A 23,364-nucleotide genomic window follows, 5' to 3' on the forward strand; every position below is an offset into this window, starting at 1 on the left:
GTGAAAGAGTCTCTTTAGAAATGAACACCCTGTAAAGCACCGTGGCAAGGTGGCAAGTTCAATGACTAAACTAGAAAACTAGCTTTAAAAATCACTGTTCTGGTAGGAGCACCAAGAGGTGACTCACTGGAGTGCCACACAAAGTTAGATGTTTTTCTCTATCTTTACACAGAAGTGATTCACTTGTCACTGATACTCATGTTCATTACCACAATTTATATTAAGTATTAGAAGCTATGGAAAACAAATGCAAAATGCATTCCTTTCTTTCTGATTCCTGAATCAACAGACTGATTACCAGACAAAACATCTCAAAAAACACTGAGCTATGAAGAGAACCCACCAGCTTGAAATCTAACCTTATTTGCACAAGGCAGTTTGTCAGCCAGGTTAGCAATCCTCTTAAGGTAGGCAAACTGCGAGTAAATTTTAAACTTTTTCTTGTCAGTCCTTTACCACTTTAATCAGAACCAGCACAGGTTTCCAAACAACAGCTTCTCTTTGCAGAAAAGCACAGCAGTTACTACTTTCTTAGACACAGTGTCAGCCAATTCTCCAGCAAGTACAGGCCAGCATTAAACCTGCAGTCTGAACTCTCCAAACATCCACTCTTAGGTGCTCTCTCCATCCACTGCACCCCAACCCCACAGACACAGCTGCTTCACTAAAACATCCTCAAAGCAACACTGACTACATTATCTTAATGTCTGGTGCTGTCCCAAGGTGAGGGGAGACTTGCAGAGAAATTCACAAGACCTGCTCATAATGGTCTAATGCCTGTTTTTAAAAATAAATAACACACATGCATTCCCTTCCTCCAAACTGCAGTAATCCTGACAGTAAAGGTTTGGACTTAAATTCAGTGCTTAAACACTGCTTGAGTCTCCCTCAAAGAAATCAATCAAATGGTTTTGGCCTTCAGAGCAGTCTGATGTGTCTATGGGAACAGCAGCCACACACCCTCTCTCAGGCCCTCCTAGGAGCCTGCTCACACCACACCCCTCTGTTACAACTCATAGTTCCAAATTACTTCGCAATTAAAAAAAAACCCTCACTGTAAGGGTGGGAAGGACACTTCCCACCGTGTCCACATCGTCTGTTTTCTCAATAAAAAGGATCATTCTCTGCAGAGCTTTCCCCGCATATGGATTTGCACATAAATCCACATCCAAGTGCAAGTGTCTCCTTACTAACTGACACTATAAAGTGTTAACTCCACAGCAGGATAAAAATCAAGAAACTCTGTTAAAAGCCCTGAGATAGCATCACACAGATTTAACGCTACAATACAGTGTCATTTTAACCCTGCTGTCACTGAAGCGTTTTATAATGCATTCTGGAAAAAGGAGAGAGCAGCCCTTCTCACATCTTGAGCCACTGGCTACAAAAAGACAGCTTTCAGCCTTTGATTTTGAAGAGGTCATATTATTTTTGCATTGAACAGCTTTCAGGATACTTTGTACCCCATTTTGTGAGAAAAGTAATTGCACTCACACCCTGCAAAAAACAAGCACAATTCACTACTGGCCTAAACACTTTGCTATGGTTTGCATTCTTAAAATAAAAATATAGTCCAGGTGAAAACCTCAGCATGACTTTCTGAAAATATGAATTTACAAAAAAAACCTGGCAATAACTTTAAAGTTGACATTTTTCCCCCCGAAAAATACGCCTCTTTTTTATGGCATTATAAAATAATTCATACCTGTCTTCATCACCATCAACAGGAATGGATATGCCAAAAACAGAGCTAGCAAGACTGTTCATTGGAGTACTTGCAGGTAACTGAAGAGGATTTGCTAGAGTGTCTGGAATGGGAGGCTTCACAAGAGGTTTATTTTCAGCTATAAGAGAAAGTGGTGGCTGAGGTAGGGGTTCCGATTTTCTTCTAGTATCATCGATCTGGCCTACTAAGGACTGGGCCTGGGTCTGAAACTGTCCGAGGTTTGCCTGAGGCAGACTGGCGGGTGCGTTGGGCACACCTTGCATCATCGAGTGTCCGACGTGCTGGGACTGGACCACACCAGCACTTCTGCTGACAGAAGGGTGGCTCGTCAGCTGGGACTGGACCAGCGTAACAGGGACGTTTGGCATAGTAACAGAAGCGGTGGTGGACACACCAGGCACGCTTGTACCGGGCACAACCGCAGGCACGCTCTGAACTCCAGGGACCACAGCATGGGGAGCACCAGGCATTCCTGACACTTGACTGCTTCCCCCCATTGGATGCTGAGTCACAGATTTCTGTTGCACAACCCCCGTATGTCCAAGGCCTGGCTGCACCACACCTCCCGGCTGTGGGATGCCAGGTTGACTGGCTTGTGCCTGGCCACTCTGCATCAACCCCGATCCCTGTCCGACTGCTTCGCTGGGCTGTGATGACACCCCCATCACTGGAGCTCCCACAGGTGAGGGGTTCTGGCCCGTCACCTGCCCCACAGGAAGGCTGGAGGCCACAGTACTCGGAGCAGAGCTTGTAGTAGCCTGCTGAATAGCTCCTTGAGACTGCATCATTGTCATGTGCTGCATGTATTCAGCCTGCCCAGGAGGCTGCGTCGGCAGTAGATGCACTGGTGGAATCTGGGACTGAGAATAAGCAAATTGTTGAGGCTGAGTCACTGGTACATTTGCCTGCTGCACCTGCTGCTGGGCCACAGGAATGCTTGACTGCCCTACTGTCACACTGGGAGGTGCCATGCCTTTCCCGTTGGGTCCAGCCTGTGAAACACCCTGTGGATTTACCTGTGGCTGGGGCTGCTGCGGCACTATCATTTGCTGATTTGCTCCCGAAGCCCCAGAAAACACAGGCTGAGCAGTACTCTGAGGCACGGCCCCACCTACGGGCTGCTGCGGCTGCTGCTGTTGCCCAATGACAAAATTAGGTTGCTGTAGAGAGGACTGGTTCATTTTCTCTGTCTGAAGCAGCTGTGACACAGCAGCCAGGGAGCTGTCAGCTATAGAATCGGGGCCATGGGTTGACGCTGGCACAGCCGAGATCACAACAGAACCTCCTGTGGCACCGAGGCCACTGTCCCTCTCTTGAGCAGCCTGTTCGAAGGTGCTGCTGTGCCTAATGCAATCTCCAGTCCTGCTCAGAACACCACCACCATCTGAGTCCCGGTCATAGTACTCCATACACGTCCATCGGCCTCGCCTGTAGGGCTCCCCAGTACCGTGGTCCAGCTTGATCACCCTGAAGCGTGAGCTGCACGCAGCAGCCGCCGTCTGAGACATGGCCCCGGAGGCAGCGGGTGCAGAAGGCCCTGTGGAGGGCAGAGCCGCCTGAGTACTGCTGCTTCCCCCCACAGCAGTGCCAGGGGCAACAGCTGGCAGGGACACAGCCGAACTTTTGGGCACAGCCCCCCCGTTGGGGCCTGCAGCCACCCCAGCAGCAGCCACAGCCAGCTGTCCGTCCAAAAGGAGATTGGGAGAGACGCTGCTGGGAGTTTCGGCCTCGCCCACGTTGTTGAGAGTCTCTTCGGAAGAGCTCCGCTCGCAGACGTCCTCGGGGCCGTAGTCGGTGGCTCGGGAAACATCAAAGATTTCAGAAGACACGTCCTCGGTGCGGGACTCATCCGGGTCATCCAGGCTCTCGGTGTCCTCGGTGATGCTGCTGGCCACCTGCGCCGTGGTCACGCTGGTGATCTGGAAGCAGCTCTTCTTCTTGGCCGGCATCTTGGACATGTTTCCTCCGCAGGAAGGGGTTCGGCCGGCCGTGGCGAGGCGAGCGGGGTGCTGGGGCGGGCTGTCACGGCGTGCCGGCCAGGCCCCCGGCACTACCGTACATCCTCCGGCGGCTTCCTGCGGCGGGCGGGGGGCGGCGGGGCTCCTCCTCTTCCTCCCTATCCGCAGCCCTCTTCCCGCGGCCGGGCCTCCTTCTCCTCCCTGCCGCCGCTCCGAGCGCCCCGCGGCTTCCTGCGGGCCGCAGCAGCGGGCCCGCGGCCCGCCCCGCGCGAGGGGCCCCGCGCTGGCCGGGCGAGGCCCAGGCGGCCCCGTGTCCCCCCCCCCGCTGTCTCCGCGCTCTACCTGGAGACCAGCGCCAGGCGCATCCTGCTCGCAACCGGCCCGCGGGCTCGCCCCACGGGCAAACCCCCACCGCGGGCGGGGTGCCGGCGCCGCGGCGGCCCGGGCAGCGGCGCTCAGCGGCCGCGGGCGGGCGGACCCGCTGCGCTGCACCGGCCCCGGAGCTCCCGGAGCGCGGTAGGGCCGCGGCTCCGCTCGCCCAAGATGGGGCTCAACTTGTGCGCTGCACCCTGGGAGCGATGTGGCCACGCCCCCGGCGGGTGACGTCACGGCAGGGCGCAAAGCAGCGCGGCGCGGGGGTGGCGGAGGAGTGCGGCCTGCGGGGAGCAGTTGGGATATGGCGGCTCACGCCGAATTCCCCCCTTCCCCCGAAGGTTGGTCGCGCCCGGCCGCACGCAGCCCCGGCCGGAGGCGAGTGTGCGGCCCCGGCGGAGCGCGGGCGAACGCGAGAGAGCGCCCTCCTCGGGCGGGGCCGGGCACTGCCGGCGGAGGCACCGAACCGCGGCACCGCAGCGGCGTTGCGGCTGGAACGGACCTCTGAGACCCAACTGTGCCCCGTGCCCAGCTTGTCACCCAGCCCAGAGCACCGAGTGCCGCGTCCAGTCGTTGGACACCTCCAGGGATGGGCACTCCAAACCTCCCTGGGCAGCCAAGGCCTGACCAGCCTTTCCATGGGGAAATTCCTGCTGCTGTCCCCCCTGAGCCTCCCCTGGCCCAGCCTGAGGCGGTTCCCTCTCCTCCTGTCCCTGTTCCCTGCGATCAGATCCCAAATCCCCCCGGCTGTCCCCTCCTGCCAGGGACTTGTGCAGAGCCACAAGGGCCCCCTGAGCCTCCTTTGCTCCAGCCTGAGCCCCTTCCCAGCTCCCTCAGCAATTCTCCAGCCCCTTCCCAGCTCTGATCCTTTCCCTGCACATACACCCCTCCCTGAAGTGAGGGGCCGGAGCTGGACCCTGGCAGTGCCTCAGCACAGGGGACAGTCGCTGCCTGCTCCTGCGGCCGCACTGTTCCTCACACTGCCCACTGCCGCTCTCATGAGTGGAATGAGGAATGGGCTGTTGTGACATTCAGTGTGGTCTAGCAAAGAAGAAATGGAAATTAATAAAATGTAAAGTAGTTGAAGGGTAATGAACAAGAATGAATAAGGTGAATGGATTCACTGGCAAACGAGAAAGGTTTCTGAAAAGTCAAGTATGAAAATTGCTGCAGTCCATGGCCAGGTTAGCCAAGATCCACACAGCATGGCCTTGTCAGTGTTACACTGATAATATTTTTGTGATGTTGAATTAGAGCTGAACAATATTCCAGTGTGCTGGGCACAAACACACTGATAATTTTATTGTGTCAAGCATGTACATATTCCTTTTATTCCTTCAAGAAAAACATTTGCCACAGTTAAAAGGAATTCCCACGTGCCTTCTGTTAGTGTGTGCAAGTGCCAGCGCTGTGGGACCCTCCCGGTGTCCGTGTGCCTGGTTCTAAAGACCTGGACAGGACAGATGGAGCAGGCAGTGGAAGAGCAGCAGGCTCCTGCTCAGTGCTGCTGTCGCCTGACAGAGGTTTGGGTAATTCTCCCCTGCTCTCTCTGTCACCTTCACCATTACACACTTCACTAGGAGGATCCCCATACAGGTCTCAGTGGTAGTAAAACCCTTAGTGGCTTTCCTTGTGGTTCTTCTCACTGCAGGTGATCTTACATATTTTGCACATTTTGCCATTTAAAGATCATGCACCAGTCATGTGACAGAAGTATCTCTCACACAATCCCTCAGCCTCTGGACTAAGGGCAGAAATGCTCCCTCAAGTAATAGAAGACTAAAAAAGAAGCTCTTCTGGAGTGTGACAGTTATAGGCATCCAGTGAAAATAACACCACAACATTCTCTTTGTTTGTTTCTATAATTTTAAATGGTCAAAAGGCGGTGCTTCCCACTGATGGTGGCTGAAATCTGTGTCTCACTAGCATGCACTAAACCCCTAAATGCTTATGGAGTGCACGCAGTCACACACGTGCTCACACCCAGAAATGAATGCATGGCTGGATAAAGATGTATATTAATAGGTGTATGTGTGTGTTTAAGCTTTAGAAAAGCCCTGATGTAAACTTTAAAAGTAAACTTTAAAATGGCAGTGTTTTTCAAAAGAAAGATGTAGGAATATTAAAGGGAGCCAGTTTATTACTATCTAGAGTGCATGGGTTCAGATATCTCAGCCTTTAATAACATTAGGTGATTACTGTTGGAGACTAAAATCTAGCCTGGGATGCCATTGCTCTAATAAGCAGAGCATCTACCCAAACATCAGGACTCCAGACTGAGACTGTTTGAGGGGAATTCAGTAGGAAAAGCTCAGGGGATTGTTTTTTTAGCTTCAGTCTCACCCCTCAGTTGGTATTGATCTGCAGTACGACCTTATACAAGTTCTTTTTCATTGTTTGATCTTCATTTTTTTCTCTCCCATCCAGCATCTGCCTTATCTGCAGATGCAGAGAACTGTTGAGGGCTCTACTCACCATTCTTTCGTGTGTTGAGTACTGCGACCTAAATTTTCCTCAGGCCATGTGATACTGTCTTAGCAATAGTAACATACTGGCATAGTAATCAACAAGTGATAAGCAGTTTATTTATCCCTAGGGTCTTTTCAAATTTGAAAATAAATTTAGGTGTTACTAAAAACTGGATAGCCTAAGAGTGCACTCTGTTTCTGATCACTCTTATATCAAATCCTGCATTAACATCATAAATTTTAAAACAACAGTGGTATCAGAAATTCCTTTCTTTAACTGTAAACTGTACATTTTCCTTTTTATGAAACTCGTGGTTCTAGACAGTAAGACATTTACTCAAATTATTCTTGTTTTAAAAACTCCTCTAAATTACCCCAAATGGTCTCAAACCCGACTGAGATGCAATTGTAATTTGAATTTCAAGTTCTTTTGAATTTCAAGTTGTAAGACACAAGACTTGGAAGACAAATACCAGGTTACAGACTGCTGGAGGGGAGAAGGGCACAGAAAATGGCAAATTAGTTATTTTAATGTCTAAGTGGGATTTTTGCATTTATAAAGGCCACTAACTATCCAGAGAACCATGAATGTTAGCTGCAGTCTTTAGCTTCAGGCTCTCCTTCAAGTTTCACGTGACAAATAGCACAGTTTTCATCTCCCCTGACTCTAAAAAAATTGGTTTTTTTGTCTTTGTAGTGTTTGTAGTCTTCTACATGGAAAATAATAGGCACTAAATCCAACAACTAATGAAAAAAAATCATAGGAATGACATGTGAGAAAAATGGACACTCACACATTGAAAATGCAAGTAGAAATGAATAAATGTTATGAAATATCATCAGCTGTTTTTAGCCAGATCCAGACCCCTTTCAAGTTAATGGCAGTCAACCCACCATATGTCAATGGCAGCTGTGTTTTCCTTTACTGAGAGATGTTAAAATCCAGGATGTACATTTGTACAGACCAACGGACAGGCCTTTAGCATATTGGGCTCTCCTTCATGATGGGCACCTTTACTTTTCCTGTAGATCTTGTGCTGCACCCAGTTGTGGTGTTTGGATAGGAGCAGCTCCTCCAGTCAGAACAATGTGTCAAAAGCTCTGTGCACACCAGTAAACAGTAAATAAACACTGTAAATAAGGAGGGAAATGACAGCATTCTGTGGAACTGGAGACTGCTGCTTCACTGGGGGTCTGAGGCGATCTGTTGGTCGAGGAGTTACTGCCAACACCTTCTGGGCTATATAAGCCCTGTATGGCTTTCATCTGTGTGATTTGGCTGTTCTTATTTACACAGTGGTTCTCAGCCTTGCTGACTGCTGTATTTTGAACCATTTGTGGTTTAGAGGCAGAGGGAAGAGAAGTATGAACAAAATCTGAGCTGCAAATCTAGTTTGGGGTTGTCGTATGTTCTTGATGCTGAAAAAGAGCTGTGGATTTGGAAGTCATCATAAGGCAACTACCATGTTTTGGCACAAATGATGAATTACTGCTGCAAGAACAAGGCTTTTAGGGAAGGCAGAGCAGACCTGGGTTTGGGCCATAGTTTTAAAGCCAGGAAATCAATCCTGGCTTTAGGATAAATAAGTCAGGTTGGTCTGTCTTTTCTTTCTCCGTTTGAATGTGAAACAGTTTGTAAACTGTTGCTATTTAGCTAATACACTGGAATGCTGTGAAATTTAAAGATATGCAATGTTTCTTCAATTTGATGTATAAATAGATTATGGCATTTTCAGCATTCCAGTCTTATGATCAAGTGGAATCCAGATCAGGTTTCATTTAACCTAGTAAAGAGAGAAATGAGAACCGTTTCAGATAGCTCATGCAGCGTTCAGCAGCATATTCTCTCATGTATTTCAAACTCATATTGAGTAAAGTGGGATATCAATATTGGAGAAAATCCACATCTCTTTGATAGATGTAGTGTATCTGAAATCTGTTTGGCATGGTTTTATTTTAATGGACATTTCAATAATTCATTGCTGGATTTCTGAGACTCTAGGTTGCTCATTTTCTTGAAAACCTCTTCCTTAAAAAGTAAGTAATCACTTTGCTTTGTGTAGAAACTATTCTTTAGACTTTTTACCAGCTTTATCAATTACCTCTCAGTGTTAAAAGCATGAATAATGGCAGAAGATTTGTTTTTCATATATTGTCTAAGCAAAAAAGACAACATACACAAACTTCAGAGAGCTTGTCAGATACTTTAAATGAGTACTGTGTGGCACAATCTGATCTATAGTTACAGATCCATTTTTAGGACTGATTTCCTAAAGGACTTCTGTAATACTTGGGGTAGAAGACTAAGAGGAAGTGTGGAGAGGAAAGATGGTCTGTTTTTAAGATGAGAGAGGAGTTACAGAGTAGACATTAAAGCCATTGCAAGTCCATAATAATAACAATAATGTTGGCCTATTTAAATAGACTTCCCAGAGAGTCCTGATTGTTTGGAGTGGTGGTATCTGTGCTAACAAGCTGAGACAACATCCACTTGCCTCAGGTATGTGGGATCCTCAGGTTCAAAAGGGAATGTGTACCTGCACCCCTCACATTTCCCTTCCAGAAGTGCAATGCTCTTCCTTCCCCTTTTACTGCAAAGAAGGCATTCAAAAGCAGAGATCAGAGCTGGATAAATAAAGGTGTGGGAAAACTTTTACATATTTAAGTTCTGAGCAATTTTTGACAGACTATTGCTACCACATCATGTAGGACATGAGACAGCAATCAGACAAAACTGGTTCCTTGGCCTTATTCGCATAAACATGCTCCAGAAAACTCGCAGTCTGGATTAGCTCTAACTTTTCTACAAAAGCACAAATGTGGGGTTTGTAGCAGATAGTGGATTGATGGATTCCCTGTCTCCACATGGAAACTGTGAGAAGTGAAGATTTATTGCCTAGTCCTTTGATGCCATGGTCTGTTGGAGCATGGAGAATGGCCATAAGAAGCGGGTTTAGTGTTCTTTTGTGGTAAGTTACAAATGGCACCAGGAATGAGGAAATCTCTCTAATCCTTGTATGGATATCAACTGATTCAATGGTATGGAGTGAGTTTCTTCATCTCCTTACATCAGTTACTCCATTTTTGAAATCAGGTTGATGACTATCAAGCATTGTTCATTGTTTGAGATCTGCAGTTATAAAATAGGAGCAGCATGGGCAGAGTCAGGATGACAGATGCCCCACATGCACTTTTGGGATCCTGGCCTGTGGCAGGAGCTGTGTGCTGCCCAGATGGGTTATCCAATAGCCCACAGCAGTGGCCAAGTAACCAATGGAGATTATGAAAAATCAAATACTCAGAATTAAAAACTGTGGAAAGACCTCTCCCAAGACTTCCTTATAATTCCTGGTTTGGGGAACATTTTAAATTCATCATTGATGTTATTTTTATGCTGCTATTTCCCAGAGCCCTATTCAAGTTTTATGTATTGAAAAGGATAACTGTGTTTCCAAGCAGGTCTTTAGAAATTGATTTCTTTGTTTGATACCCAATAGCTGAAGACACTTGTAGGTGTTTGGGTTTGGCCATCAATATAAAAATCTGGCTATTATGTATTCAGCACTTATCTAGGTACTGTGTAGTTTACAGTGAGCAAAGGTGGAGTCAGATCCTTTGGATATTGCTCAAGGAATAGCATTTAAATTTGTGCTTGACCCATGCCAATCCTGAGCAATTCCCATCCTTATGGAAATCTCTGTATGATAAGACATTTGTTTTCTCTAATCCAGGATGTGCCTTTGTAACCATAACTTTGTTTTGCACACATATGTATGCCTCTAAAATTATCTAGTTCTGTCTGACAAACATAAGAAATTTTCAGAATTATATTAATTTCGGGGACACGCATTCATACCTTGGACAAGACTAAATTTATAAGCCTTGAGGGTGCAAGGTATGGCTTTCATCCTAAATTTAGTTTTATTTTCAATTATGTTGATAAATTTTCTGTACTGATTTCAAAGTCATAGGGCATGCTTTCTGGATGGTTAAAATTTCTAGAGAAAGGGAGTTATGTATTTTTAAGGATAATAGTAATACTCAGAGTGACACCAGTAAGGGTTATAGAAATAATTCAAAGAGTTGAGTTTAAGAATTAAAACCTGACCACACAGAGTCACAAGTGAGGAGAAGGAAAATGCAATTCCTGTTATGCTGTCCTCTCCCTCGTGGCCCAGCAGGGTGGGACACCAGATTGGATCCATTACTTTGAACAGAATACCTCTTCTGCTCCCCAGGTGAGCAGGCACCAAATGAGGATGGGCACTGAGATCATGCAGTCCCTCGTAAATACAGCCTGGTTTCTCTAGGGAACATTTATCTGGTTTTGGCAGTACATACTGTGAGCCTGGCTGTTCCATGCTCTGGGAAAACCAGTGTGCTTGTTCTCCTCTGCATTCTTACCTGGAGATCGCTTGTGCCTGTTTGTTCCTTGCAGTTTGTTCTGGCAGGCGCTGCAGACGAGGCCTCCGTGCCTTCCTCCCCAGAGCAGGAATGGTGTCGTCATGCCTTGCGGAGACTTTGCAATGTGGAGGAACTGGCATGGGGATAAGATCATGCTTGTTCTGTTCCCTGACCTGAAGGAATGTAAACTTGCTGACCTCATAGATCTGCTGATGTTGGCAGATGCTCTTACCCACACCACCTTGTAATTCAGCATTATGCCTGTTCCTCACACTGCAGCGTGCTGTGCACACGCTAACAAGGGGTCTTAGGAGATGCCACCATTCCATGAAGCAGAAAAGCAAACTCCTCAGCTGGGCTGCCTGAGGTGAGAGATGGCCCCGAGGTGGCCCAGAGTCCCTCATTCCCTGATAAAGGGCCTGGCTACTGTGTTAGTTTCTGCAGACAATGCCTCAGAGGCTGCAGTGTGATGGGCAACAGAGTCTCTAAGCCCCACCACCTGAGTTCAGGTGAGCTGTGGGGAAATCCTCTTGAACCTCCGAGACACCAGATATCCACCTCCATAGCTGCCTCCCTGCAGCTCCATCTGGGAGCCCACACGGAAAGTGCCCCATTAATTCCCTTTGGAACACATTCATTACTGCTTTGACTTCCACATGGGAGTCTGCTGTCAGCAAACCTCACAAGTGTGCAAACTGCATGTGCTGTCTTACCTGAAATCTGTCTTCTCCACGCTCTGTTGCAGCTCAGGTTGACCCCAGAGGCAAATCTGTGACATTCCAGTTGAACATGGCTCCACGTGAAGGTGACATAACCCTCTGTTCCACTGGGGCAGAGAAGGGGTTTCTCAATAGGCTCCACCTCTGAGCAATGCATGGAAGGAACAGATTGTCCCATACAAAACTGCAGTCATTGCTGAGGAAACAAGGAGTTGGAACTAACCTCTTATCATATATCCTCCTTTATTCCTATAAAATGGGGAGCTGGAGCACCACACTTCTGTGTCATTAGGGAATATGTCTGTGCTGGGCTATACATGATTTGGATTTATTTTGATTTCAGAAGCTGTAGCAATATGGCTCATGATTCACATCTGTGGTAGGTTGTAGTAGCAAGAAGAAGCAGACAACTGTTCTTGTACTTGACATTTTAAGTGCTTTTTAGCAATGTTAGTATCCAGACAAACCAACATTACTTTGAAAGCTACTGTGGAAATTCACAAACGATAATATAGCCACAGACAATTATAAACATGTAAAACAAACAAAGGTGGTGTTTTCTAAACATGAGTCTAAGGTTTCACCACTGGCTCTGCACCATATGCATCCCAGAGGGTCCATGGATGTGCCATAAAGAGCAAATTTATATATATATATAGCAAAATTCAAAAAATAGGTCATAGTTACATGCAAAACTAACACTCCTCCTTTAGGGATGACTGGCTGAGCCACATCTTCCCAGGAGCAGCTACTGACTCCAGAGAGGACAGCTGTGGGACCTGGAGCCAGGTCCAATTTTTGTTTGTTTATTCTAGCAAAGAACCTTCTTAGAAAAGTAAGAAAAAGCTCTTTACTCCTGCAAAACTTGTGGCATTATCCCCCATAACCTTCCTGATGGTGGGAGTCACTGCCAGAACCTTTGCTCAGCTTCCCTCTGAGGAGTCGTCACAAACCCTGGCACTTCTCAATGCAGAACCAAATTACACCAACACCCCGCTTCAAAATGCAAAGGGTTAGTGCTGCAGGAATAAATCCTCTTTCTTAGAAAAAGAACCATAGAATGGAGCAGGGCAATTGAAAGATTTAGTCTTGTTCCTGCTGCAAATGCTTGAAATGCATAAGACTGAATTATCTAGGGAGCATGACAAGGGTCTGACAAAACCTGGCATTTTTAATTAACAGCCTCTATTCAGCTGTCAGAATCCAGTGGGTCTGCTGATGAGACAGAGTGATGACAGATCAGCCTCCACTGACACCCTGTGTAGATGCCTTTAAAGTAGTAAAACATACATTTAAAAACTTACACTTTGGCATTTACACAAAAGTTGAAGTCTCCCACAGGTACTCAGATTCGTATCTCAATTACAGATTCCCTTCAGCGATGCTAGCAATTTAAAACCCTAAACCAAGTCAAACATGATGCAAAAATGATTAATTATTGAACAAAACCGTATCATCATGACCATGAGCATCTGTGGATAAAAAGAAGAGGGGAGTTTCACCACCACAAATACAAAATTCGAAGTGGTAAGACCTAGAATGAGCTTGGAGGTTTTTAAATTAGCCAGAGGAATAATGGATTTTGGAATCACTACAATGACTTAACATGGCTTTGGGTGTCATTGTTTTGTTTTGCAGTGACAGAGACTTCTGCAGGAGAAAAATGTGGAATCCCAGCCTAAAATCTCCCATTGCAGAGGTGAAGTCTTTAACCTCATTTGGAGGCAGGCCTGGCCAGCTGCTCAGGAATGCTGCTGAAATGCAGCAGGGAGAGCAAGCATTCACTGCAGGTGTGCCAATGGGGATCGCTGCTCGGGCTTCCCAGGGGGAGCTCAGAGCTGGCTTTGGTAAGGAACGTCTCTGTTTCCTGTGGGATACACGCCTGGCACGGACAGGGCAGCGGCTCTGCCTGACCAGACTAAGCCCCACAGTGCTAGGCTGGTCCAGAGGTAGCAGGTGAGTTGCCCTGGGTGTGTTCCTGTCTGTGGTGCACAGTGGGTGCAGCAGCTCTGAGCTGTCTGTACCCCCACGACATCCTCACTGCAGCTGCCTCATTGCTTTGAGGAGGTTCTTGTTCAGAGAAGGTTCCGTGAAGGAACTTTTCCTTGTAGGAGAAAATAAACGTACTCAGGCCAGCCTGGGGACCCCTCATTTTAGGAGAAGCCTCAGAGCCCCTGGGAAAGAGCCTTCACCCATGTTGTGCAGGCTGTGGATGAGAGTTTCTGTGCCTCTGAGTGCACGGAGAGATGAGCACTGTCACGTCTGGAGGGAAAGAGCACAGAGCACTCCCAGCTGAGGGCACCAGGCTGGGCATTCCCTCCCTGCTGGGGAGCTCTGATCTCCATGGCTTGCTCAGGGACAGGAACCACGGCTGAGTACGTAGCCGGTGGGAAAAGCACTCCTGGCAGCAAAGAGAAAGCAAGAAAGTGAAAAGTGACAGAAATAGGCCTTCAGGTTAGCACGTGTCTCCAGAGCACCCCTGAGAGTGAATTCGTATGCCCTCAGCCAACCCATTCCTGAGCTCCTCAGGGTAAACTGGCTTTCCCTGTGCACACACGAGCCCTGAGTGAGCACCTCTTGGGCAGCTGCTGGCAGATTTTGGACCTGACCTCTGAACCCATGACCAAAAATAGGTGGGTCTGGTTTCCCCAGTCATCATGTTCAGTGTTACACATGCCATGGTGATGAAGCACTGTAAAATCATGAGTGTGCTCACATTCACTGATAAACCAGTCATGCAAAAGGTTCCTTGGAGTAGGAATTCAGCAGAAGGCATTTCACATCTGTCAGAAATAATTCAAGGGTGTGGAATGACTAATTGGGAACTGCATGAATAATCAAGACTTCATTTTCAGCAAGACAAAGCCATGAACTTTTGTCTGGCACATCAGTAGGGAATATGTTCCCTTCGTTAAGGCCCGTGTTCTGGGGACTGATGCTAGCAAAAATACCAGAAGGAGGGATTTTTTGTGCTGATCACAGTGTCCACTTTTAAAGTGTAGCTCTTAAGTCTAGTTAAAGAGCTATTTGAGAAGCAGTTGATGCTATGTAAACAAAAATAAAGGATTAAACTGAAAATAAAGACATAAAATTTGAGACTAAAATAAAAAAATGGAAAATGAAATCAGCCTAAGCTGAGGTTTTTAATATTAAGCAAGGATTCCCTTTCCCTTGGCCAAATCTAGAAATTTGCCAACCATTCCACTCGTGTGGAAATGAGGAGCTGGGTTTTCTTTTGTTTTTACCCTAGGCTGCAGAGCAAGCAACAATAGGAGTTGTGCTGGTCTGAGGTTTTGATTTGCTGTGCCATGTAAGAACAATGATGAGAAAGGGGGAAATGGGATCATTTTCCTTCTGGCCTGTGCCAGCTCCAGAGTCCTGGCACCCTCCAGGGTCAGGTGCTGGGGCCTCAGCTTGTTCCATCAGAGCTCCCAGGCACTGCATCCCTGCACACAGAGCTGTAAATGCTGGCAGCTCTCAGGGATTGCAGACTTGGCAAACAGGATAGATGGCAGGAAAAGCTTTATAAGCCGAGCACAGGCTGGGAGAAAGCTTGTGAACTCTGGTCTGTTGTAGAACAGACAAAAGCATGTCAAACAAAGGATATTGCTGGATTTCTATGTATACTGAGGTCCAGAAATTGTCACTACAGATAAGGTATTTCCAGTACATTTTTTCATTATACAAATTGTAAAATACCTCCCAAAAGTACAGGTTAGGTGACAAGATCTGCTCTTTCAAGTACAGGGCTAAATCCATCATGACACAACTTGCCAGCACTCCATATAATTTGATTCCATGTGAATCACACAGAGAGTGAGAGCTCTGAGAGCTGAGTCCATGAACAAAGCATGTCTTGCAGCAGGGTGAGGAATGCAGAGGTGTGTGCTGGAAGGTGTGGCAGGTATGTGTGAGCTGTTAATGACCATGCTGAAGAAATCCTGATGATGCAGAGGTGAAGGAGTCTGAGAAATGGAGGAGTCCAGATCCCATGCTGTAGGATCAGCTGAGGGATGGATCTGCATCCACAGCAGCTGCTGCAGGTTCCTGGCATGGAAATGCTGTTCAGCAGCAGCAGCAGCACTTCTGAACCTCACATGCTAGCAGCAGGTATGGCCCTGCACTGGTATTATCTTAATTCTCAAAGACTTCACCATGCTTTTTAGAGACATTCTATTTTTCATTTGAGACTTCACTGGATAGGGCACTCCATGGTTACTACCACTGTCCTCTGAACCAGCCTCTCTGAAGGTGATCTCCTCCAGTTACAAGTGAGCAAAGGCAGAAAAATTAGAATTTAATGGATGGAACAGTGGATGGAGCATGGATAAACCCAAGAAGTTTAATAGGTGAAAAGTGGCAAAACCACTGACTAGCATTTGTAAAGCTGAAATGCAAAAACCTTAAGTTCTGTAACTTGAAAAGTACCGAGTCTGTCTAGTTGTGAGTCAAAACTGTGGCAGGATCTGCCCCTGCCTGCTCAGCCCTGCGACTGAGGTTCTCTTTCTCCACGTGATGGGCTTCAGCTGTAGCACCATCCTGACATGAGCACTGCTCAGCCTGCCCACACTGCCTCGCTGCAAAGAGTGCCTCTGAACTATGGGTGGGCAACATTCAACGAGATTGATTCCCCCAGGAAGTTTGGTGCTGCTCACCTTATTTACTCCAAGGGCTTTCTCAACCCCCTTGAGGTCCCACACCACTGGGGAGGGCTGGAGCCAGGTACACCTTGCTGGGGAAGTGACCTGTGGGCAGAAGTGATCCTCCCTAACACCTCGCAGTTGTCCCACCCAGGCTTCAGCTGCGTCTCCTTCAGCCTCAGGGAGGCTGGGGATGAGGCTGCTGGGTGAACAGCGTGGTCCTGGCCCCGTGTCCAACCAGCACTACGTGAGCAGGCATGCCACCAACAAACATTCCCAGGAATTCCAGGCAGGAGATATGCCATGTCCATCTCATCTTGATTTTTGATATTTTTCCACCCTAAACACTTGGCTAGGTGATTGTTGTTCGGCTTTTTAAATTTTTCTGTGTGGTAACTGAAGATGTTTACTACCAGGCAGGAGTTTTGCTTCCTTCAGAGCAGCAGCCTCAGCTCCTGGAAGCAAGCAGCTTCAGTGGCTGCACTGGGCATCTACTGACCTCAGGCCTTATTCTTTCACCTGTTTTGTCACTGACCTGTGTCTGCTGGTGCTGAGAGATTGAATACATGATGCCAACAGCCCTCCCTTCTGGGGAGGTGCAAAGGAAACACCAGATGTTGATTTCTAGTTGTCTCTGTTTACATTTTGTACTGGAAATTCACTGATAGGCATTCAAGCATGAAATGCAGCGATTTTTTGGAAGGTGCCCAGAAAACTCTGACATTCTGGGAGTGAGTTAACTTTCTGTGCTTTGTCTAGCAGAGAGGCAATGTGGTTCAATGAAATTTTTCTCCCTATAGCCTCAAGTGGTGCTGGTTGCTTCAAGTCATAAGCAGTGAGATCTCAGGGCTGTGAAACTCTGTGACCAGAAGTGGCACCTCTGTTACTGCAGAAAGCACAGAGTGTGTTTCTGACCCATTTCCATGCCCTAGGACACTGTAATTCTGTGCTGTTAGGTTGTGCTGAACATGGTTTTCGGTGGGCTGTGGCAGCTGGGAGCTCACTGCAGGAGGAAGAGGAGGCTGGTGGGGCAGGGGCAGCTGGGGGCCACCACCAGGCTTGGCCTCATCTCAGCTGTCACTGTGAACTCTTCAACCCCTGTGCTGAGGGGCTGAACATGTTCAACAGCCTCACATTTGTCCTCTCTCTCACAGACTTTCTCTTCCAAAAATTCCGACTGCTAAGGGCCACGGCCAAGCTGGAAGCCCACTCTCCCCCGGGCACTCCGGGTGGGGAGGGAGCTGTGTGCATTCCCGAGGAGCTCTGGGCTGGGAGCAGGTGCCCTCTGTCCCCTGGGAGTGCTGGGCACTGTGCAGGGCAGTGCTGGCACAGGCAGGGCTGCTGCAGTGGGATCAGCTGCGGGACTCGGCAGACACTGAGCGTGTTTGTCTGAGGACTAAGCAAGGTAAGCCTCTGGGCTTGTCCATCCCCCATTCAGGGGGCCCAGTCCCTTCACCTTTCTCTGTCCATGGGGTATTTAAAGGCCCTGGTCCCCTCAGGAGGACAGCTCGGGCTGGCAGGACGTGCTGTGGCCACGCTGCCCCCGCTGAGCCCCAGCACGCTGCTTTGGCAGGCACAGCTGCTGGCGTCTGCTGTCTGCTCAGCTTTACTGCCAGGGATTTAAACTTAGTAAAAGTGGCTTTTTTTTAGAACCATATGACAGATCAGGTGGTCACCTGTGTCAATATGTTTATTCACAGATCCTAGCTGCTTTCAGGGACTAGCCTTCTCTAAACATAAGTAGAGCTATTTAAGTAGTTGCTCACAATTACCTCTCAATTCATATAAAACACCATGAATTCCCCCACTGAGCAAAAACTCCCAGTGGCACAAGGGTGAAAAGCAACAAGGATTTTGCTGTTGAGTGCCTCAAATATTTCTATGATCCTACTGTAAATGGATGTTTACTTCTGAAGAGCTGCCCACTACGTCCACTCTGCCATGATGTCAGTTTTCAGAGCAGCAGCTTTCCTGGCACTTTGACTGTTCCCACCTGCCAGCCTCCCTCGCCCTGGCTCACAGGAATTGGGCTGGAGGTATATGCAGCAAAGCCTGATCTGGGGCTGGAGGTGAATAGATGCTTTTCAGTTTTTGTCCTTTTGCCTGCCCTAAAAAATTTGATTTCTGGATTCCAACAAGGCCATCACACTGGGTGTGATGTGTGAGGGCTGGTGAGCAGAGCTTGGCCCCACACCCCGCCCCAGCAGGCACTGACCTATCGGGTCATCTGGAACATGAGTCTCATTTCCAGCACTGCACAATTTTCCCCACACTGATGTTATCTTTGCCATCGGCTACTGGCATGCAGCAGCTCCCATATGCCATTAGCAGGTGGCAGAAGACATAAATGGAATTTTCTCTCAGAACATTTCTTCCATTCTTCCTCTGCTGAAGTGCAAGTTCAAGCTAAAGGCATGTAGTGACTGCAGCCGGTTCCCAGCCAGGGCCATGGAGAGTTAGGAGCAGGCTCCAGGAGAAACTCTCCCATCTTTCAGTCCCTGTGCCATGGTTAGCTGGTCAGCACACTGCCCTCAGAGCTTGGGGGCTGTGTGTGGCTGCACTCCTGGCACCCTCGTGGCTCCCTCAGCTCCTTTGGGGTCAGCTGGCAGGGATGTGTGTGCAGTCCCCGGGGGAAGTTGAGGCACCTGCCCATGGTCTCAGCGAGCTGCTGGCAGCTTGGCACAGCTCTGCCCACTGGAGACAAACACAGAAATTTAAGGATCAAGCAAACAAATGTCCAGAAGAGGTATGAGTTCAGGAACAACACGTGCACATTGCGTGGCCTCCAAAAGAAGGAGGCAGAAGCTTGAGGAGCTCCACATCATCCCACATTTATCTGCTGTGAGCTCAAGCTGACTTGCCTTCCAGCAGAGCCACAGTCAGAGGAGCCTGGGAGCTGCTGCTGGAACAGTGTGCCTGAGAACACTCCTGACTCGCCATTCACTTTTGGATCTGGATGTCCTATATAGGAAAATAAATGGCTTTCTGAAAAATCTTATTCAGGTTTCTTCTTTTATTTTTAATATTAATTTTTTTGTCTTACTCAACTGCAGAAAATCCTGCTCAAAGTTGCTCCTGAACTTGATGAAAAACAAACATATTGAAGACCATGGCTCAGGACCCCCTTGGTCTCTAGACCTGAGCATTTATTTTTCATCTATTTTGTTTTGTCCCCAAAGGACAATTTCATTCCAGGTTCATGAGCTCATACTGAAAAACAACAGAACATTTCCAAAGTCACAGAATTCTGTGGCATTGCAGGTCTAATGCTTTGGATCCAAAGTTAAACTTTGGGGCTTTTTCCCCACAAAGATACTTAGATACCTGACCAAATGAAAAGTGTTTCAGTGCTACAACTGCCACATTGATGTTCTTGTCTGTCTGACCTGTCTCAGGGACTTTGTTTGTTTTGTCATATAATGCAGATAGGGAACTGTCACTTGCTTTTGTTCATTAAAATTGTTATGTTCCAAGGTTATTTAAAATAATTTTCTTCCATACAAGTATAGTTTCTATTGCCCAGTGTGCTCTCTCATCATATGTGGAAATCCCATTCCCTGGTTTCAAAAAGCCTTTGGGTTTTTGAATGCTGTTTCTTTCCCACGTGGGGGTGGGGGCAGTGAAGAGAACACTGCTGTGTGCAGCAGGGCACAGCTGACACTGGAAAGGTGCACAGACACTTGTGCTAGCCAGAAAAATAATTTCCTTAGAAGAGTATTTTGCCTAAAGCCCACTAGAGATTGCAGCCCCAGATAATTCACTGGCTTTGGCCCAGGATCAGAGCTGAAACTCTGCAGAGGGGACATGGCCAGCCCCTGGTGTAAGCACTGGTGGCCACACAGGCAAGGGATCTCCTGTACCAGATGACCCAGGGCAGAAGGAAAGAAAAGGCAGGAAGGAAAACAGGAGTTGTAAGAATTTTGTTGTACTGGGGGGACAAAAAAAGAACTTGTCATCTGACTAAGAAAGCAAATTCCACTAGATCCCAAATTTCCTATCTCCATGGAACAGCTTCTGTCAAGTGCAGTCAATACCTTGGAGTTCTCCATGTTCCTTTCTTTTAAAATTCAAAGTCAAAAGGTGACTTTGAGGTGGCTGCATAGATTTGCCCTTTTCTTCCCTTGGAGCAAACAACCAGTAAAATTCTCTGGCGTATTTCTCTCCTTTCTGAAGTTTCTTTCCTCAATTGTCCTCCTCCATAAAATCAGACCCCTTTTCACACATGGGTGAACCTAGAAATCATTTAGGGTGGGAAGCATGTGAAACACTTCAGTGAACATCAGGTAATTGTATATTAGAGGCCTTTTCAAAGGTCATCTATTCCTGGGTAATTTTTCCAGCTACTTTCTTCATGAACTGAAGCTCACTGGCACCGAGTGAAGAACAGGGTGGTTTTCTTTGCACAAGTCTCCAGGCCCTGGCCCTGTGAATTGCCCACCCCTGACCACTGTGTGATTCCTTTGATGTTTTCTTTCCAAGATGCCCATCTCCACGTGTCACCTGTGTTTGTATCACTCACCTGTGTCCTGGGAATGGCTGAGGTTTTCAAACACACTGCTCATTAGATTCTACACTTTTCTAAAAAAGGCTGACTTTTCAGTTGCATCAGGAAATAAAAAACAACCTGAAAATCATGAGACACACAAATAGACACACAAACACAGGCCACTGGAGTGCTGGTGAACCTGCCTGTCTGTGGTTGCTCCTGGTGCATTTCTGCTATGACAAGGATTCCAGGTGGGCTTATGCTGCAGCTTTACCTTCTCAGCATCACAAATTTGGGTATTATTCCTAACAAACCAATAAAATTTGGGAAAAATAAATAAGAAACGAAAACATTAATTTAAATGAACTGACAAGTGTTACAGCCACAAGATGATCACATAACATAATCCCAACTTCCATTCAAAACCAGACAAAAAACATCAAACAACATTAAAGAAACTTTATGCTCTTTAGTAATGCAATTTCAACTACAGAAGCAAATAAATTTGGTTTATACTAAGTATGGAAGCACAGAGTGACTTCTCTAGATAAAATTTCTATTTTTGGAGAGATTTAAATTTCCTAAACTGCTCTTGTTTTCTGAAAAACAACCCAGAATGGAGAAGGATAACACTTAGGCTGTACATTCATTAAAGCAAAGTCTTTTTTTAAACTGCAAACCTGGCAATCAAGGCCCTCTTTTGTCCCCCTGGGAATGCAAGACCAGTCAGTAACAGTGGGGTCAGCTCCCGGCCCCAGATTCCCAAGTGCTGCTCCAGACACTGCCCAGGTTCTGCCAAGTTTGCCTGTGCAGGGTTCTGTTCCTGAGGCTGCATTCCTGGGTTCTGCAAACAGCCTCCACACAGCTCCAGACATGGCAGTGCTCATGGTCAGACAATTGTGCAGAGGCAGGAATAGCTGAAATTCTAGTTAAGGAAAACATAAGTGACATATGCATTTGAGAAAGTGATGGCTGTGCAGTGCAAGTGCATCAGTGCCAGCCTCCAGAGCTGCAGCCAGCAGTGCCTTTGCTGCAGGACAGCAGGATAATAATATAATTCTCTGTACTAGTTATTGCAGCTACTGCTTGGAATGCACTTCACTGTGGAAGCAGCAAAGCCCTATGGACATTTTACATGAAAGAAACGTTGATGTGACTCTGTTAAAGAGAACAAAAGGCATTTTGTGGATTTTTGGCTTTGCCCAAGTGCTGTATATTTATATTTCTTGATACTACTGCAGAGTATAGGAGATGTTAACAGCTGTGCCTTGGCATCAGCACTGGGCTGGCAGTCTGTGCCAAGGTCATGGCCAGTAGCCCCAGAGTGGCCGTCAGCACCTTGCTGACCCTGCACTGAACCGCACTCTCATCGCCACACAACATTAACTCTGACTTATCCATGGAAATGAACAATTGCCCAATAGCAGAATGGACTCAAATTGGTAATCCTGGCAGGCTCCAAGCAGGTGAAAGTTGACCCCGTTATAGTCTTGTGAGCACGAAGGAGGCATAAACCACAATAACGGAGCCGCAGTGCGGCTCTGACCCCACGGCACTGCCAGAAAATCCCTTCCCTAACAGGCCTTAAAGCACTCCAGGCTGAGCTTGTCTCAAGTCTCAGACCTCTGCATGTTACCCATTCCAATGCAGATTCTAGGGCTAACCACAGTACAGAGAAAAACAGCCGAGGACACAAAACACCAGAATAATTTTAAGCATTCACTACTAAAATACTGTATAAATTAAAAATGCTGTCAGCATTTACACTAAAATCAAAAGCATCCCAGGTTTTAGGCTTTGTTTTACATTTCATGCTGAGTTAAACAATAAATATTCAATCCCAAGAACTTAGTTTGGAAGTTCAGCAATTTTTAAGACCCCTCAAAGAGAGTTTGAAATGACTCCCCAAAGCAGGGGGCCTTTTGCAGCAGCCAGAGCGTGCAGAGGGCTGCGTGGAGCGTGGGCTGGCAGCGTCACCACAGAGCCTGCCCGTGGCCAGGGGTTCTGGCAGGATGAATCCATGGATATGCCGAGTCGAGGTTTGCTGTGCTGGCTGTTCCCACCCTCCGAGGGCCCTGGATCAGCCACAGCTCCCCTGGCTCTGGCAGAACCTCCCTGCCATGCCCAGGGCAAGACTCACCCAGGGGCTGGGCTCTGTCCCCTCTCAGGGGTGGCTGCCCTGCTCCCAGGGACCCCCCAAAGCCCCCGCACAGAGGCTGCAATCCCAGCCCTGCACACTGTGGGTGGCAGGGGAGTCTGAGCTCAGCAGCTCTCACAGCACTTTCTCACCGCTTTCGCCCCTGAATTGGCGCTCCCCAGCCCCAGGAGCAGCAGCAGCAGCAGCCCTTCCCTTCCAGGTGAGCCACCGAGAGCTCACAGCTCCCTGGCTGGGACCTGGGCACAGAGTGTGGGCACTGCCATGGCTGGGACACGGGCACTGCTCCCTGGGACCTGGGCACACGGGACGTGGGACCACTGCAGCTGAGTCGTGGGCACGTGCCCATTGCTTCCTTGGTAATTGTGCAGACCTTCAGGACCAGAAGTTCTCATCCAGAATGCAAAGAGCAAATCCCCACACTTTCTTCCAGTAG

At 47.6% G+C, this 23,364-nt stretch overlaps 1 protein-coding gene and 1 pseudogene across 18 annotated transcripts in view; both read right to left on the minus strand.

The window, feature by feature from the left end:
- Positions 1-3,908, minus strand: part of TSC22D2 (TSC22 domain family member 2) — a 32,433-nt gene extending 28,525 nt beyond the window's left edge. For 14 of the 18 annotated variants that reach the window (XM_088061277.1, XM_088061278.1, XM_088061274.1 and 11 more), the window contains exon 1: positions 1,706-3,907. In XM_088061277.1, coding sequence (XP_087917403.1) covers positions 1,706-3,684 — 1,979 coding nt within the window. In that variant the 5' untranslated portion in view covers positions 3,685-3,907. Of the gene's footprint in view, positions 1-1,705 lie in introns of all 18 variants that reach the window. The other 4 variants (XM_088061287.1, XM_014254429.2, XM_014254432.2 and 1 more) reach the window with 2 other exon arrangements.
- A 2,356-nt stretch (positions 3,909-6,264) lies between these two features.
- LOC148183641 (uncharacterized) lies at positions 6,265-20,774 on the minus strand (annotated as a pseudogene).
- Positions 20,775-23,364: the final 2,590 nt, after the last annotated feature.

This window comes from Pseudopodoces humilis, chromosome 11 (assembly GCF_049639895.1).
Source record: "Pseudopodoces humilis isolate 2021_Gansu_Grassland_sample_001 chromosome 11, ASM4963989v1, whole genome shotgun sequence".
NCBI lineage: Eukaryota > Metazoa > Chordata > Aves > Passeriformes > Paridae > Pseudopodoces > Pseudopodoces humilis.